The 13,870-nt window shown below is 35.2% G+C and overlaps 1 protein-coding gene across 1 annotated transcript in view; it reads right to left on the bottom strand.

The window, feature by feature from the left end:
* Window positions 1–3,029: 3,029 nt before the first annotated feature.
* ca9 (carbonic anhydrase IX) overlaps window positions 3,030–13,870 on the bottom strand; it is a 34,927-nt gene continuing 24,086 nt past the window's right edge. Inside the window, exons 6-11 of the mRNA XM_056466178.1 lie at window positions 13,741–13,807; window positions 13,504–13,661; window positions 8,394–8,517; window positions 6,418–6,474; window positions 4,180–4,273; window positions 3,030–4,095 (exon numbers count right to left, since the gene is read on the bottom strand). Of these exons, the coding sequence (XP_056322153.1) occupies window positions 4,008–4,095; window positions 4,180–4,273; window positions 6,418–6,474; window positions 8,394–8,517; window positions 13,504–13,661; window positions 13,741–13,807 (588 nt within the window). The 3' untranslated portion in view covers window positions 3,030–4,007. The remainder of the gene's footprint in view (window positions 4,096–4,179; window positions 4,274–6,417; window positions 6,475–8,393; window positions 8,518–13,503; window positions 13,662–13,740; window positions 13,808–13,870) is intronic.

The raw sequence follows: 13,870 nt of genomic DNA, 5'->3' as shown, positions 1-13,870 counted from the left end.
ACGAAAATCTAACTTTTCTGAGGCTTTCAATCCCATTAAGCACTGCACGAGCATCATCAAAGCTCAACTTCCATACGAATTGAAAAGCTGACTCCACTGCACATTCTACGTGCCAGTTGGAAACCTATGATGGAAACTCAGCATTAGACTTGTGTGATCTCTGACCTTCTGTATATAAATAGCCCTGTGACGTGCCAAGAGCATTACACTGTAGGTCACAGAATTGTTAAAATTCACACAAATACTCAACATAACCTGCCTATAGGCCTGTATAATGTGTGTACAATTGAACTTGTGGACTTTTATGTGAAAACAAAGGGCTTTCAGATTTCAAAGTTTAATCGTCTTAAGCGCTGCTGGTGCTGACAGGCATCCTTGTGTGAATGTTTAGTATTCTGCACCATGTTTCAAACAAACCTGCAGTAAAGAACAGCCCAATCTGAGGAAACATTATATAAACTGTAGTTTCTGAAGTCCACCTTTAGAGAGAAAGGCAGCAGTCACTTTATTAGTTACACCTTACTAGTACCGGGTTGGACCCCCTTTTGCCTACAGAACTGCCTTAATGCTTGGTAGCATAGATTCAATAAGATACTGGAAATATTCCTCAGAGATTATTGACATGATTGCATCACACAGTCTGCAGATTTGTTGGCTGATCATCCATGATGCAAATCTCCCGTTCCACCACATCCCAAAGGTGCTCTATTGGATTGAGATCTGGTGACTGTGGAGGCCATTTGAGGACAGTGAACTCATTGTCATGTTCAAGAAACCAGTCTGAGGTGATTCACACTTTATGACATGGTGCATTATCCTGCTGAAAGTAGCCATCAGAAGATGAGTGCACTGTGGTCATATAGGGATGGACATGGTCAGCAACAATACTCAGGTAGGCTTTGGTGTTGACACGATGCTCAATTGGTACTAATGAGCCCAAACTGTGGCAAGAAAATATCCCCCACATCATTACACCACCACCATCAGCCTGAACTGTTGAGGTAAGGCAGGATGGTTCCATGCTTTCATGTTGTTGATGCCAAATTCTGACCCGACCATCCGAATGTTGCAGCAGAAATCGAGACCCATCAGACCAGGCAACGTTTTTTCCAATCTTCTATTATCTAATTTTGGTGAGCCTGTGTGAATTGTAGCCTCAGTTTCCTGCTCTTAGCTGACAGGAGTGGCACCCAGTGTGGTCTTCTGCTACTGTAGCCCATCCGCCTAAAGGTTGGATGTGTTGTGCGTTCAGAGATGCTCTTCTGCATACCTCGGTTATAAGGAGTGGTTATTTGAGTTACTGTTGTCTTTCTATCAGCTTGAACCAGTCTGGCCATTCTCCTCTGACCTCTGGCATCAACAAGGCATTTGTACCCACATAACCCTCACTGGATATTTTCCCTTTTTCTGACCATTCTCTGTAAACCCTAGAGATGGTTGTGCATGAAAATTCCAGTAGATCAGTAGTTTCTGAAATACTCAGACCAGTACGTCTGGCACCAACAACCATGCCACGTTCAAAGTCACTTAAATCACCTTTCTTTCCCATTCTGATTCTCGGTTTGAACTGCAGCAGATCGTCTTGACCATGTCTACATGGCTAAATGCATTGAGTTGCTGCCATGTGATTGGCTGATTAGAAAATAGTGTTAACGAGTTGGACAGGTGTACCTAATAAAGTGGCCGGTGAGTGCATTAATGTTATTGAACATGAAGAGTTTAGATGCAAAAACTTAAATGGCAAAATCGCCTTACAGCAAGAAAGTCGCTGGTTTAAGCCCTGACTGGGTAAGTTGGTATTTCTGGGTGGAGTTTGGATGTTCTCCCCATAGTGGGAGAACACTACGGTATTATAACTGGCCGTGTGTCAATGCAAGAGTGTATGGGTGTTTCCTAGTACAGGGTTGCAGCTGGAAGGGCATCCGCTGTGTAAACCATATGCTGGATAAGTTGGCGGTTCATCCCGCTGTGGTGACCCCTGATTAATAAAGGGACTAAGCCGAAAAGAAAATGAATGAATTAATGAATATACCTTGCAATACATTATAAATGCTGAAATAAACCATATCTTCTGTTTCAAAAAACTATTTTCTGAAACCTTACAGTTACAAAATATATTTAGCCTATATAGCCTATATTTAAAATGTATGTTTAACTGAATAGTTTTTAAAGTATCAACGTTATTGACATTCTCACTGTCATGACAACATTTTTTCATTCATTCATTCATTTTCTTTTCGGCTTAGTCCCTTTATTAATCCGGGGTCGCCACAGCGGAATGAACCACCAACTTATCCAGCACGTTTTTACGCAGCGGGTGCCCTTCCAGCCGCTACCCATCTCTGGGAAACATCCACACACACCCATTCACAACGGACAATTTAGCCTACCCAATACACCTGTACCGCATGTCTTTGGACTGTGGGGGAAACCCACGCAAACACAGGGAGAACATGCAAACTCCACAAAGACATGCCAACCCAGCCGAGGCTCGAACCAGCGACCTTCTTGCTGTGTGGTGACAGCACTACCTACTGCGCCACTGCGTCACTCCTTTTTGGCTTAGTCCCTTTTTTGGCTTAGCCAGCTCATCTAGCATATGTTTTACGCAGCGGATGCCCTTCCAGCTGCAACCAATCACTGGGAATTATCCATACACACTCATTCACACACATACACTACGGACAATTTAGTCAACCCACTTTACCCATACTGCATGTCTTTGAACTTGTGTGGGAAAACTGGAGCACCCGGAGGAAACCCACGCCAACACTGGGAGAACATGCAAACTCCACAGAGAAACGCCAACTGACCCAGAGGCTCGAACCAGCCACCTTCTTGCTGTGAGGCGAACGTGCTACCCACTGCACCACCGTGCAGCCCGCCATGAGAATACTTTTCTCTGATATTTAATATTTAAGATTTCTGTCATTAAGTGCATTTCATTTAATTAATCTAATGGGTTTATAAAAATCTCTGAATTGTTTGTCCGCTCATGAACTGCATCATTTCGTTTCTTCACACAGGGATATTAAGGAAACATTTATTAAATCAAAAACAAAAAAGCCATGGAGGAAATGAACATTTATCTACAATCCACTGTAAGAAAGAATACAACAAAGACAATATATCATTAAAACAAAGAGGAATTTCACACATCTGAAACTGTATAACAGTTTTGGCTAAGAAACTCCCAACAAACACACAACGTTGCCTCAACGTGGCAACCTTCCTACAACGTTGTACCAACCTTTACATTTATTTATTTATTTATTTATTTATTTATTTATTTATTTATTTATTTATTTATATTTGAATGCTTTTTTGTTCATTTTTCTTGTTTGTTTACTTTCTCAATTGACATTTAAATTTAGCCATTTAATTATATTTCGTTAATTATTTAATATAATCTAAACTTTATTTTATACTGTTTTCTTATAATTAGATGTGAACTGTATTAAATGTTGTGAAATATATAATAAAAAAGTTTCATTATATTCATTTGTGTGGCATTTTTACACTTCAAAGCTTTCAAAATAAAATAAAAAAAATGTAATTATTTTAATTAAATAAAAAATAAACAAACAATATTTAATATTAATCGATAATGGAAAGTATTACTGCTTATCCTGTATTCTAGGCAGTATTGATAAACTGCCAGGAAAAAAGCATTGCTACATGTAGTAAGAACGTTGTCTCACGGTTGCTGAATGTCACACGAAAACGTTGCTACAGCCTTCTCACGTCTTACATTTCTATGTTGTAACGATGTAGCGAGCACAAAAATGCAACGTTGTACAGACATCGCTACAATGTAAATGTTTGTTGTGCAGTGCGTTTACTAAAACGTTTTTTCTACATCTTTTACTAATTTCATCTTTTGAAATCTTTTTTTTACTAATTTGCAAACATTATTTTGTATCGAGACATATAGAAATTCCAAAACGAACAACAAATCAACATAAAAACAAAAAAATCATCAACATCAACAAAAAAGTGACTATTGTTCATGAGACAGTAACAGTAGTTTGATCAGTGTCTTTTCCTATAGGAGCTGGTTTATAAATAACATCTTGCTTGGAGTCTTTTTTGAACCTGTAAAAGAAAAAGTGAGAGAGAAACATGATTTGTTGTGTGTGAAATACAGTCAGACTGGGCGGTGATAAATGATGAACATACTTCGAGTACTTTTTGTGCTGTCGATACGTGTAAATGGAGAAGATCAGGAATGTGACGGCAAACAGAACACCGAATGTCACTGCCAGAATGTGCCCTGTTAAAGATGAACGAATGAGCTTCAGAAACACAACGTTCATGTAACTAAATCTAAACTGTATTGTAAAGTTACTATAGTAATTTGTAGTGAATACTATTGTGTTTTTGAACCATACTATAGTAAAATACTTGAATTAATCTGCTGCATTACTATGAGCATACAACAACTAATATAAACAAATTACCCAATACTGTAGTCTTTCAACAACTATAAGGTGCAATATATTACAACACACTACAGTTTACTGTAGTAAACCTAAAGTAAACTACAGTATTTATTACAGTTTATCAGTTCAGTTAATACTACATTATGCTGTAAGGCAGTGTTTCCCAACCCTTTTCTTAAAGGCACACCAACAATACATATATAGAGTCTCTTCTTATGTTCTAATTAGGTGATTCAGGTGTGTTTAATTAGGGAGACATTGAAAATGTGTACTGTTGGTGTGGCTTCAGGAACAGGGTTGGGAAACACTGCTGTAGTGTACAGTTGAAGTTGAAGAATTATTAGCCCCCTTTGAATGTTTTTTCTGTTTTAAATATTTTCCAAATGATCTTTAACAGAGCAAGGAAATTTTGACAGTATGTCTGATAATATTTTTTCTTCTTGAGAAAGTCTTATTTGTTTTATTTTGGCTAGAATAAAAGCTGTTTTTAATAATAAAAAAAAACATTTTAAGGTCAATATTATTAGCCCCTTTAAGCTATATTTTTTCGATACTCTACAGCAGTGTTTCCCAACCCTGTTCCTGAAGGCACACCAACAGTACACATTTTCAAGCTCTCCCTTATCCAACACACCTGAATCAACTCACCAGAACATTAGAAGAGACTCCAAAACCTGAAGTGAATGGGTGAGATAGGGGAGACATCCAAAATATGTTCTGTTGGTGTGCCTCCAGGAACAAGGTTGGGAAACACTGCTCTACAGAACAAACCATCCTTATACAATAACTTGCCTAATTACCCCAACCTACCTAGTTAGCCTAATTAACTTAGTTAAGCATTTAAATGTCACTTTAAGCTGTATAGAAGTGTCTTGAAAAATATCTAGTCAAATATTATTTATTGTCATCATGGCAAAGATAAAATAAATCCGTTATTAAAGATGAGTTATTAAAACTATTATGTTTAGAAATGTGCTGAAAAAATCTCTCCATTTAACAGAATTTTGGAGAAAAAATAAACAGGGGGGCTAATAATTCAGGGGAGCTAATAATTCTGACCTCAACTGTATATTATCAAAATGTGTAAATATTATAATGCATACAAAACACTTTATTATAGTAATCAAAGACTTTTTAGTATTTACTATGAATTACTTTTTAATAATAAATACATTTTACTAAATTAACTAAGCTAAATTTAATTTTAAATATAATCATTTGAATAATTTTAACAGTCATTTTTAATGTGGGAAATAACATTTTTTGATTTTGGAATTTGAAAAGTCTCTGTTTATGTCTGAATATTATAAGATTATTCATATTTTTTACTTGACACCATATAAATTGTCTCTAGCTTTCTAGCTGACTGTGTCTCAAGTTTATGTTATTTCCTGCTTTAGGCTATATATATACTATATACAGTTGAAGTTAGAATTATTAGCCCCCCTGTTTATTTTTTCCCCAATTTTTGTTTAAACGGAGAGAAGATTCATTCAACACATTTCTAAACATAATAGTTTAGAAATATAATAATATATAATAGAAACTCATTTCTAATAACTGATTTATTTTATATTTGACTATACAGCTTAAAGTGACATTCAAAGGCTTAACTAGGTTAATTAAGTTAACTAGGCAGGTTAGAATAATTAGGCAAGTTATTGTATAACGATGGTTTGTTATGTAGACTATCGAAAAATATGTAAATATATAAAATAAAATAGGGGCTAATAATTTTGACCTTAAAATGGTGTTTAAAAAATTTAAAACTGCTTTTATTCTAGCTGAAATAAAACAAATAAAACTTTCCACAGAAGAAAGAACATTATCAGACCTACTGTGAAAATTTCCTTGCTCTGTTAAACATATTTTGGGAAATATTTAAAAAAGAAAAACAAATTCAAAGAGGGCTAATAATTTTGACTTCAACTGTATGTATAGTACACTTAAAAGGTTGCAAATTGTCGATTTATACCACTAGATTCTTTGATATTCTTGTCTTGTGTTTCTGTCGGTGGAGCTCCTCTGGGTTCTGTTAAAATCAACACAAAATCCACATGTAAATGTTAGGTAACTCATAAATTATTCAAATGGCACTGTTAAATCAAATGAAGCTTTGTAGCATGCGTGTGTCCAGCATCTGTGTTTGCACATAGGCTTTGGGCTTATAATATAAATGGTAACACTTTAATATAGAGACCAATTCTCACTATTAACTAGTGGCTTAATACCTGCCTATTATTAAGATATTGACTGTTTATTAGTACTTAAAAAGTGCATATTCTGAATGATCTTATTTTACATGCTTTATCCAACCAAATACCTATTCCCAACTACTACCTTAGTAACTGTAATTTTAGCAGAAATGGTTTGTTGTACCATAAAGTGTGACCATTTATAGGTATAAAAAACATTTTCATAAATACAAACAAAACACAGACATGAAGACTTCTTGGGGTCACTAAAAGCTGCAACCAAATTGAGTAAAAAAAACATAGATATGGGGGCTGAGAGAGCTCGAATGGGCTACAAGTTAAGAAAACACATGCCTATAAAAACACTAACAGATAGAAAACATCTTCATCAGTTTGACAGCACATGCGTGTAACTCTCACAACACATGCAGATACAGAAACACAAAGCGAATAGCGCAGACTACAAAAGAAATGTGTCGGGGGACCCTTAAAAGTGACGAACCCGGCTACTTCCTGTTTAGAGTCAGCGGTGTTGTCGGAGATCTGAGAGGTACGTTTTTTGTTCATTTTAATGTCCGGTTGTACAACTTCTGTTGTTTATATGCTTTTATCCCTAATAATAATAATAATAATAATAATATTCTGAAAATTGTCACAAGTAACAACAAAAATGACCCATGAACCATTTCAACAGTAGAAAGAATACATAAAGGAAGTTTGGTGACTTTTTCTAAAATTTACCCAACAGTAGAAAACATCAATCATTTTATGTTTCCATATTTTCCTGGAGGTTGTACACATTTTGGGTCATGTTTGACCCAAAGGGCGAATAGTTTATACAGAATTCTTAGACAATATGAAGGTTAAATAAACCATAGACTCTAAACAAGATGCAGCCGGGTTCATCACTTACTAGGGTCCCCCGACACACATTTGTAGTGTGTTTCTGTATTTGCACGTGTTGTGAGAACTTGAGTGCGCTTGTATTTTCAAATGAATGTAGATGTTTTTAGTTTGTTAGTGTTTTTCTATTTGTATGTGTTTTCTTTACTTGCAGCAGATTTGATCTCTCTAGGCCAGTAATTCTCAACCACATTATTGGGGGACCACTAGTTTTGCACATTTTCCATGTCTACTTAACCAAACACAGTAGTGCGAGTGCAAAGCGCGCCTGAGCCCGAAAAGGGACTGTTTCATATGGATTTATTAATCATTCTTACTGTTCAATGAATACAAACTGTCGTAGATTATTAAGGCGCAAACCCCTCACTGCACGACAGCTACACCTTTAGCAAACCTCCTAATTTCTGCAGCACGAGGATTTTATGATGGTTTATGAGCGTCAAAAGTGGCTGATCTGTTCGGCGAAATATTTGACTGCGTTTTACTGCATCCAAAACGACTAAAACAATATAGTAAAATCTCCACTGTGTTGAGCGAGAGCGCTTCTTAACTGAACAGCACATCATCAAAGACGTAAGCGTGCTCAGACTCGAATGCAATGTGAGTGCGGGCCGTCGGAGGAGACGGGAGTGGGGACAAGCGTGCTTCGACCCGGTTCAAGACAACTGTACGTAGTTTGAGTGCATCCTGATTCAGACCATGAGCTCAATGGCAGAGACTAAAAGGCCTGTAATGGGTGTCACAGACAAAAGAGACATCCAAAACGTGCAGTGTTGGTGGTCCTCCAGAAACATGGTCGAGAAACACTGCTCTAGGCCACCATAAAAACAGAGCTAAGATACATTGCACATACTTCCACTATCAGATGTGTGGAAAGATGACTGTATTTTTCTCCCATGCAAAAGTTGTGGTGCTCTGAAGTTTTTGGACAGAAGCTTGTTGTGTTCAGTTTTCAGTGATTCCTCCAAGGCCGCGAGCTGATAAACAAAAAAAAGAAGAAAACAGTCATCGCCTGATCTAAATGACCTGACACTCTTTCGTGTGTTTCTGATGAGATTTAAAGGGCACCTATCATGCAAAATCAACATTTGCAATGTGTGTAGGTATAGCGTGTTCACTGATGGATTCAGATTTCTGTCCATCCCAGCATGGATCAACATTTATCCTTTTTCTCATTACGTTATTAATATAATCATTTGAATAAGGAATAAGGTTAACACATTGCTTGATTTGATTTCATTCTATTTTGATTTATTTATTTTCGAACAGAAATATCCTACATAAAATATCTGGTAACACTTTATAATAACTCCACACTATGAATCATTTATTAAGCATTAGCATCTAGTGAATTCATTTGTTAAGCATTAACTCTACATTAATAAACGTTAGTCAGCAGTTTACAACTGCAACTATAAATGCTGTATTCTTGACTTATGACCACATTTATAATGTGCTTAATGATTGTACTTTCATAATTTGTGACTTGTTGATATTTCATTACTAAATGAAGCACTGTGTTATTTACAAGCCATTTGATTTTAAGAGTAGTTGGAGGTTTTTAAGATCATTCAGAATGAGTTAGTAAATGATTAACAAACTATTAAAATTAACGTTTATATATCTTATTATTCAGGCATATAGTAATGGTTACTATGTATGTTAATAAATGCTTTATTAACTAAACTTCATGCGGTTTTGTGACCTAATCCAAAGTGAGCACTATTTATGCTTTATAAATCCTTTATAAAAGACAATTAAAGGCTTGGTATTAAATGAACAATAATGTTTGCAATCTTATCTGAAAAGTAAAATTACTGTAAGGTTTAAACAATTGCTGAACAACAGAAGTGCCAAAATACAACATAAGACTGGATAAAACAACAACAATATAATAATTTAACAATATAATAAGATGCAATGTTTAAACTGTATGATAATTTTATTTTAGATAAGGTTGCAAAGATTTATTTTTCATTTGATAGTTTCATTTGTGCATCTTCAAATGAATAGAAAGTCCTTTATGTTCTTTTTTCCTGTTTATAATTTAACTGAGCCTTTAATTGTTATTTATACAAGATTCATAAAGCATAAATAGTCCTTACTATAGATTAGGTCACAAAACTGCATGAAGTTGAGTTAATAAAGCATTTATTAACATACATAGTAACTATTACTATATGCCTGAATAATAAGATATATAAACGTTGATTTCAATAGTTTATTAATCATTTACTTACTCATTCTAAATGATCTTAAAAACCTCCAACTACTCTTGAATACAACTGGTTTGTAAATAATGCAATACCTCATTTAGTAATGAAAAATAAATCATTAACAAAGTATGAAAACACAATCATTAAACACATTATAAATGTGGTTATAAGTCAAAAATACAGCATTTGTAGCTGCAGTTATAAACTGCTGACTAACGTTTATTAATGTAGAGTTAATGCAAAACAGATAATGAATTCACTATTTGCTAATGCTTAATAGATTATTCATAGTGTGTAGTTATTATGAAGTGTTACCAAATATCTTTAACAAAAAATACATTTCAACATGGTCTAAAATGGAGCGGGATGAAGCACAAGCTTTTTATTTTCCCACCCATTATTACCACATACATCATTCGTCTATTACTTAAACTTATTTCTTCTTTTACTCATCTCTTCTTTTTACATGAGACATATTTTTGTCCTTTTGGAATTTATGATAAATTATATGTTTGATTCCATTTGTACCTTTACATTTTGTGACATAGACCCAAAAAAAAAAAACATAGTACTGCAAACAGCCATTAATTAAAATTTTATCATACCTTTCTCATTTTATCCCTTTTCAATCACCTTCATCCTTTTATTCCTTTAATAATATACATTTATACAACTTTTTAAAATGATTAATATCCTGACATTGTTTGAGAGTCTGTTCTAGACTGTTCCATAATTTCACACCACATACAGACATACACAAACTTTTTAAAGTTGTCCTTGTTTTCAACCTCCTAAAACATTGTTCTTCTCTCAGATCATATCCTCCTTGTCTTTCTTCAAAAAACGTTTGTATGCATTTTAGAACTCATTTATTCCTAGCTTTAAACATAAATTGTGCTGTCTTAATTTAACCAAATCATTGAACTTAAGTATCTTCAGTTTAAAAAATAAAGGATTTGTATGCTCCAAATACCCCTCGTTCTATCAGTCTAATTACTTTTTTTCTGCATTGTACATACGGATCGTAAGTTAGATTTATATGTATTCCCCCATATTTCAACACAAAAACTCATATGGCAACATAAGTGTGTTATATAATATATACATTGATTTATTGTCCAGGATAAATCTTGCTTTATACACTACTGCTACAGATTTTACATTATTTATTTGCGGTTTCCAACTAATTTTATGATCCAGTACAACACCAAGAAACTTAATTGCATATACTCTTTCTATAACTTCATTATCAGTTATTAAATGTAAATTATGACTACTTTTTAATTTCCCAAATAACATAACCTTTGTTTTACTTATATTTAATGACAATTTGTTTAAGTCAAACCACAATTTAAATTGATTAATTTCTGTTTTAATCATCTCCATATGTTTTGGTAAATAATCCCCAATAATAAGAATATAAGAAAGTTCAGTGCATTTGCCTGTCTTTTTGTAACTCTATTTTCAGGAGCAACCAAAGTAGTTCAGAGGTCATGGAGACCTCGAGTGGAACTGAAGGGCTTGATGATTGAAAACAACTGTACAACTGTTTTCCTATGTGTATTGCTATGTGGTAATACTGTCTAAAGTGATTTTGATGTTATTATTATGTGTTAATTCTTTTTTAAGTGATTTCCTTTTTATGCAAAATAGACTTTGTGTGTAGTAAGACGATAGCAGCCTGAATGCTGTTTATACCAGTTGTTGATAAGACAGCTGAGAGAACGAAGAAACAACCTTGGGTTTTTATAACAGATTGTCACTTGCGTGTGTATATGCATCCGATGGGTCAATTCTACAGGTCTGAGATCAGCTCTTAATTGTCTACGGGCGACCTGACCCAAGCTTCCTGTCGCCATCCCTATCTGGATTTAGATACGACCCCGCATTGATGTACATATTTAGAATTGTCTATCTTTGTTTTAACCAATCGGAACCTGTTACCTGAATCACACCTTTTCTGGTCTTGTGTAGAGAGTATAATTGTTATTGACTTGTGATTGTAAGCAGAGCGGCCTAGGAACTCATTGTGAGTGTTAAAGCTGGCTTCTGCTGATGAAACTGCAAACTATGTTCAGTAAACTTTATTTATTTATTTGAATCTCTGACTCCGTCTCTTCTTGACTTTAGAATCTGATCAAAATCCCAATGATTTAAGGCCCACCGCAACCTGACATAACAGTGTGAATTTCCCCAAGACTAAATATTGATTTTCAAGCACATATAACCATGTCACAGTATTAATACATATAAACATGTACACAAAACAGGATTTGCAAAGAAACTGGGATTAATAGATCAGTTGCAACTCTCTGTGATCCAACTGCACATCAAGAAGCAGTAAGTGGTACACTTTGTATTTTTTATAGCATTTTGAAAAATTTTAGCTCAGTAATTCATAACCCTGTGTGTGTTTATCCTGACATCGGACACTGGTTATCCTTCTGTAAAGCAAAATCTCCTAGGTGGTGGGCGGTGAGAACAAGCTCACTTGCATTTAAAGGCACAGGCCCATAAACAGCTAAAATTCCCTCCAACCTCAAAGTTGACATTTTTAACAAGGTATAATAAATGATCTGATGAGTATTATAACATGAAACTTCACAGACACATTCTGGAGACAACCGTTTTAATTTACATTTTCTTAAAAGGCCTAAGTTGGAGCCCTTTAAGACTGAGGGCCCTGTAAACACTAATATGTTTTAGTTTTAAAACGCATAAGTTTAGCTACTGTTATGCAATCCGTCCACACTACGTCAGGGTTTTCGAGTGTTTTGAAAACGCTGGAGAGGCCGTTTTCATTTTAAAACGCTGCTGCTCCATGTCAGTGTGGATGGGGGAAAACAGACATCTGAAAACGGCTATCTGATTGGGGCTTTTTCTCAATATTAAGTAGCCTACACACAGTTCAGTCTTGCATCCTCTCCTTGTAAGTTCAGACAGCAATATTGATGTGGAAAACAAACTCCCGAGGACACGTCGGGTGAATCTTCACAGAGAACAGTGTACTTTATAAACTCATTCACATCACTGGCTATGCTGTTTCACTTTCTTAACAATAAAATGAAAACATGATATGAGGAACTGTCTATTTTAATTTTCATATTAACAACTTAACAAACACCAAAAATATTGAGGCATCATGTATCTATGTATTTATATGAGCGTCATCTTCACTGTATGCATATTTATAACAAAACGGAGCCTATAACACTACTGCCTCCTTTCATTTTCATTGAAAATATTAAACATATGCCCTCTTTTGCTGAATATCAATTTTAATAATCAATAATGGCCATTATAAATGTAAAACGTATAATAAGTTTATACAATATAGGAAAATAAAGGCAAGCAATCAGTCAAATGTCTAGAATGAGTGCCCGCGGTTACATATATTAATATATTAACTTATCTCAACCAAAACACGTGACCTGAAACCAAGTAATAGATTCAAAAGACCAACGTCTGGGAATATTTTGTTAAATCTCGCTTTTATCAAATATAGTGAGATTAGATCCAGCGGCAGATGCTTGACAAACAGTCAGACGTGCACAGCTCTCATCACAGCAGTGCATGCCAGAGTGTGTGTGTGTGGTCACGTGATGTGCGTTTTCAGTGGTGTAGTGTGGACGGAGAGTTGTTCAGAAAAACTGGGTGAAATGCTAGTGTGGACGCGGATTCTTTTCATTCTAAAATGCTGTTTTAAAACTAAAACATATTAGTGTAAATGGGGCCTGAGAGTCTAACCTGTCTTCTGGAGACTTTGATGGAGTCATTGAAGAGAGTCCAGCTGACCGTCTGCAGACACGGAGGGGTCGTCAGAGACCCGCTGTACCTATAAAACCTCTCCAAACTGTCTGGCAGAAGGTGGCGCACATTAAAACCAGGAATCACAGTAAGTGACTCTGAAAAAAGACCATTAGATCAGGTTAGATTATTATTATCATCTTCCAACATCTTCTTATGTACTTTCCTGTGTCTTACCCTCTGTGCTGACGTCTGTTAAAGCAGACAGGATCTTTTCATAGTTGTTATTTTCATGAAGGCCAATCTGTTGGGAAACAGTCAAAAGGAAATGCTAACAAATGTATTGCAAAGTAGGCATTGGTCAAAC

The sequence above is a fragment of the Danio aesculapii genome, chromosome 10 (assembly GCF_903798145.1).
Source record: "Danio aesculapii chromosome 10, fDanAes4.1, whole genome shotgun sequence".
NCBI lineage: Eukaryota > Metazoa > Chordata > Actinopteri > Cypriniformes > Danionidae > Danio > Danio aesculapii.
This window is presented reverse-complemented; position numbering and strand designations above follow the sequence as displayed.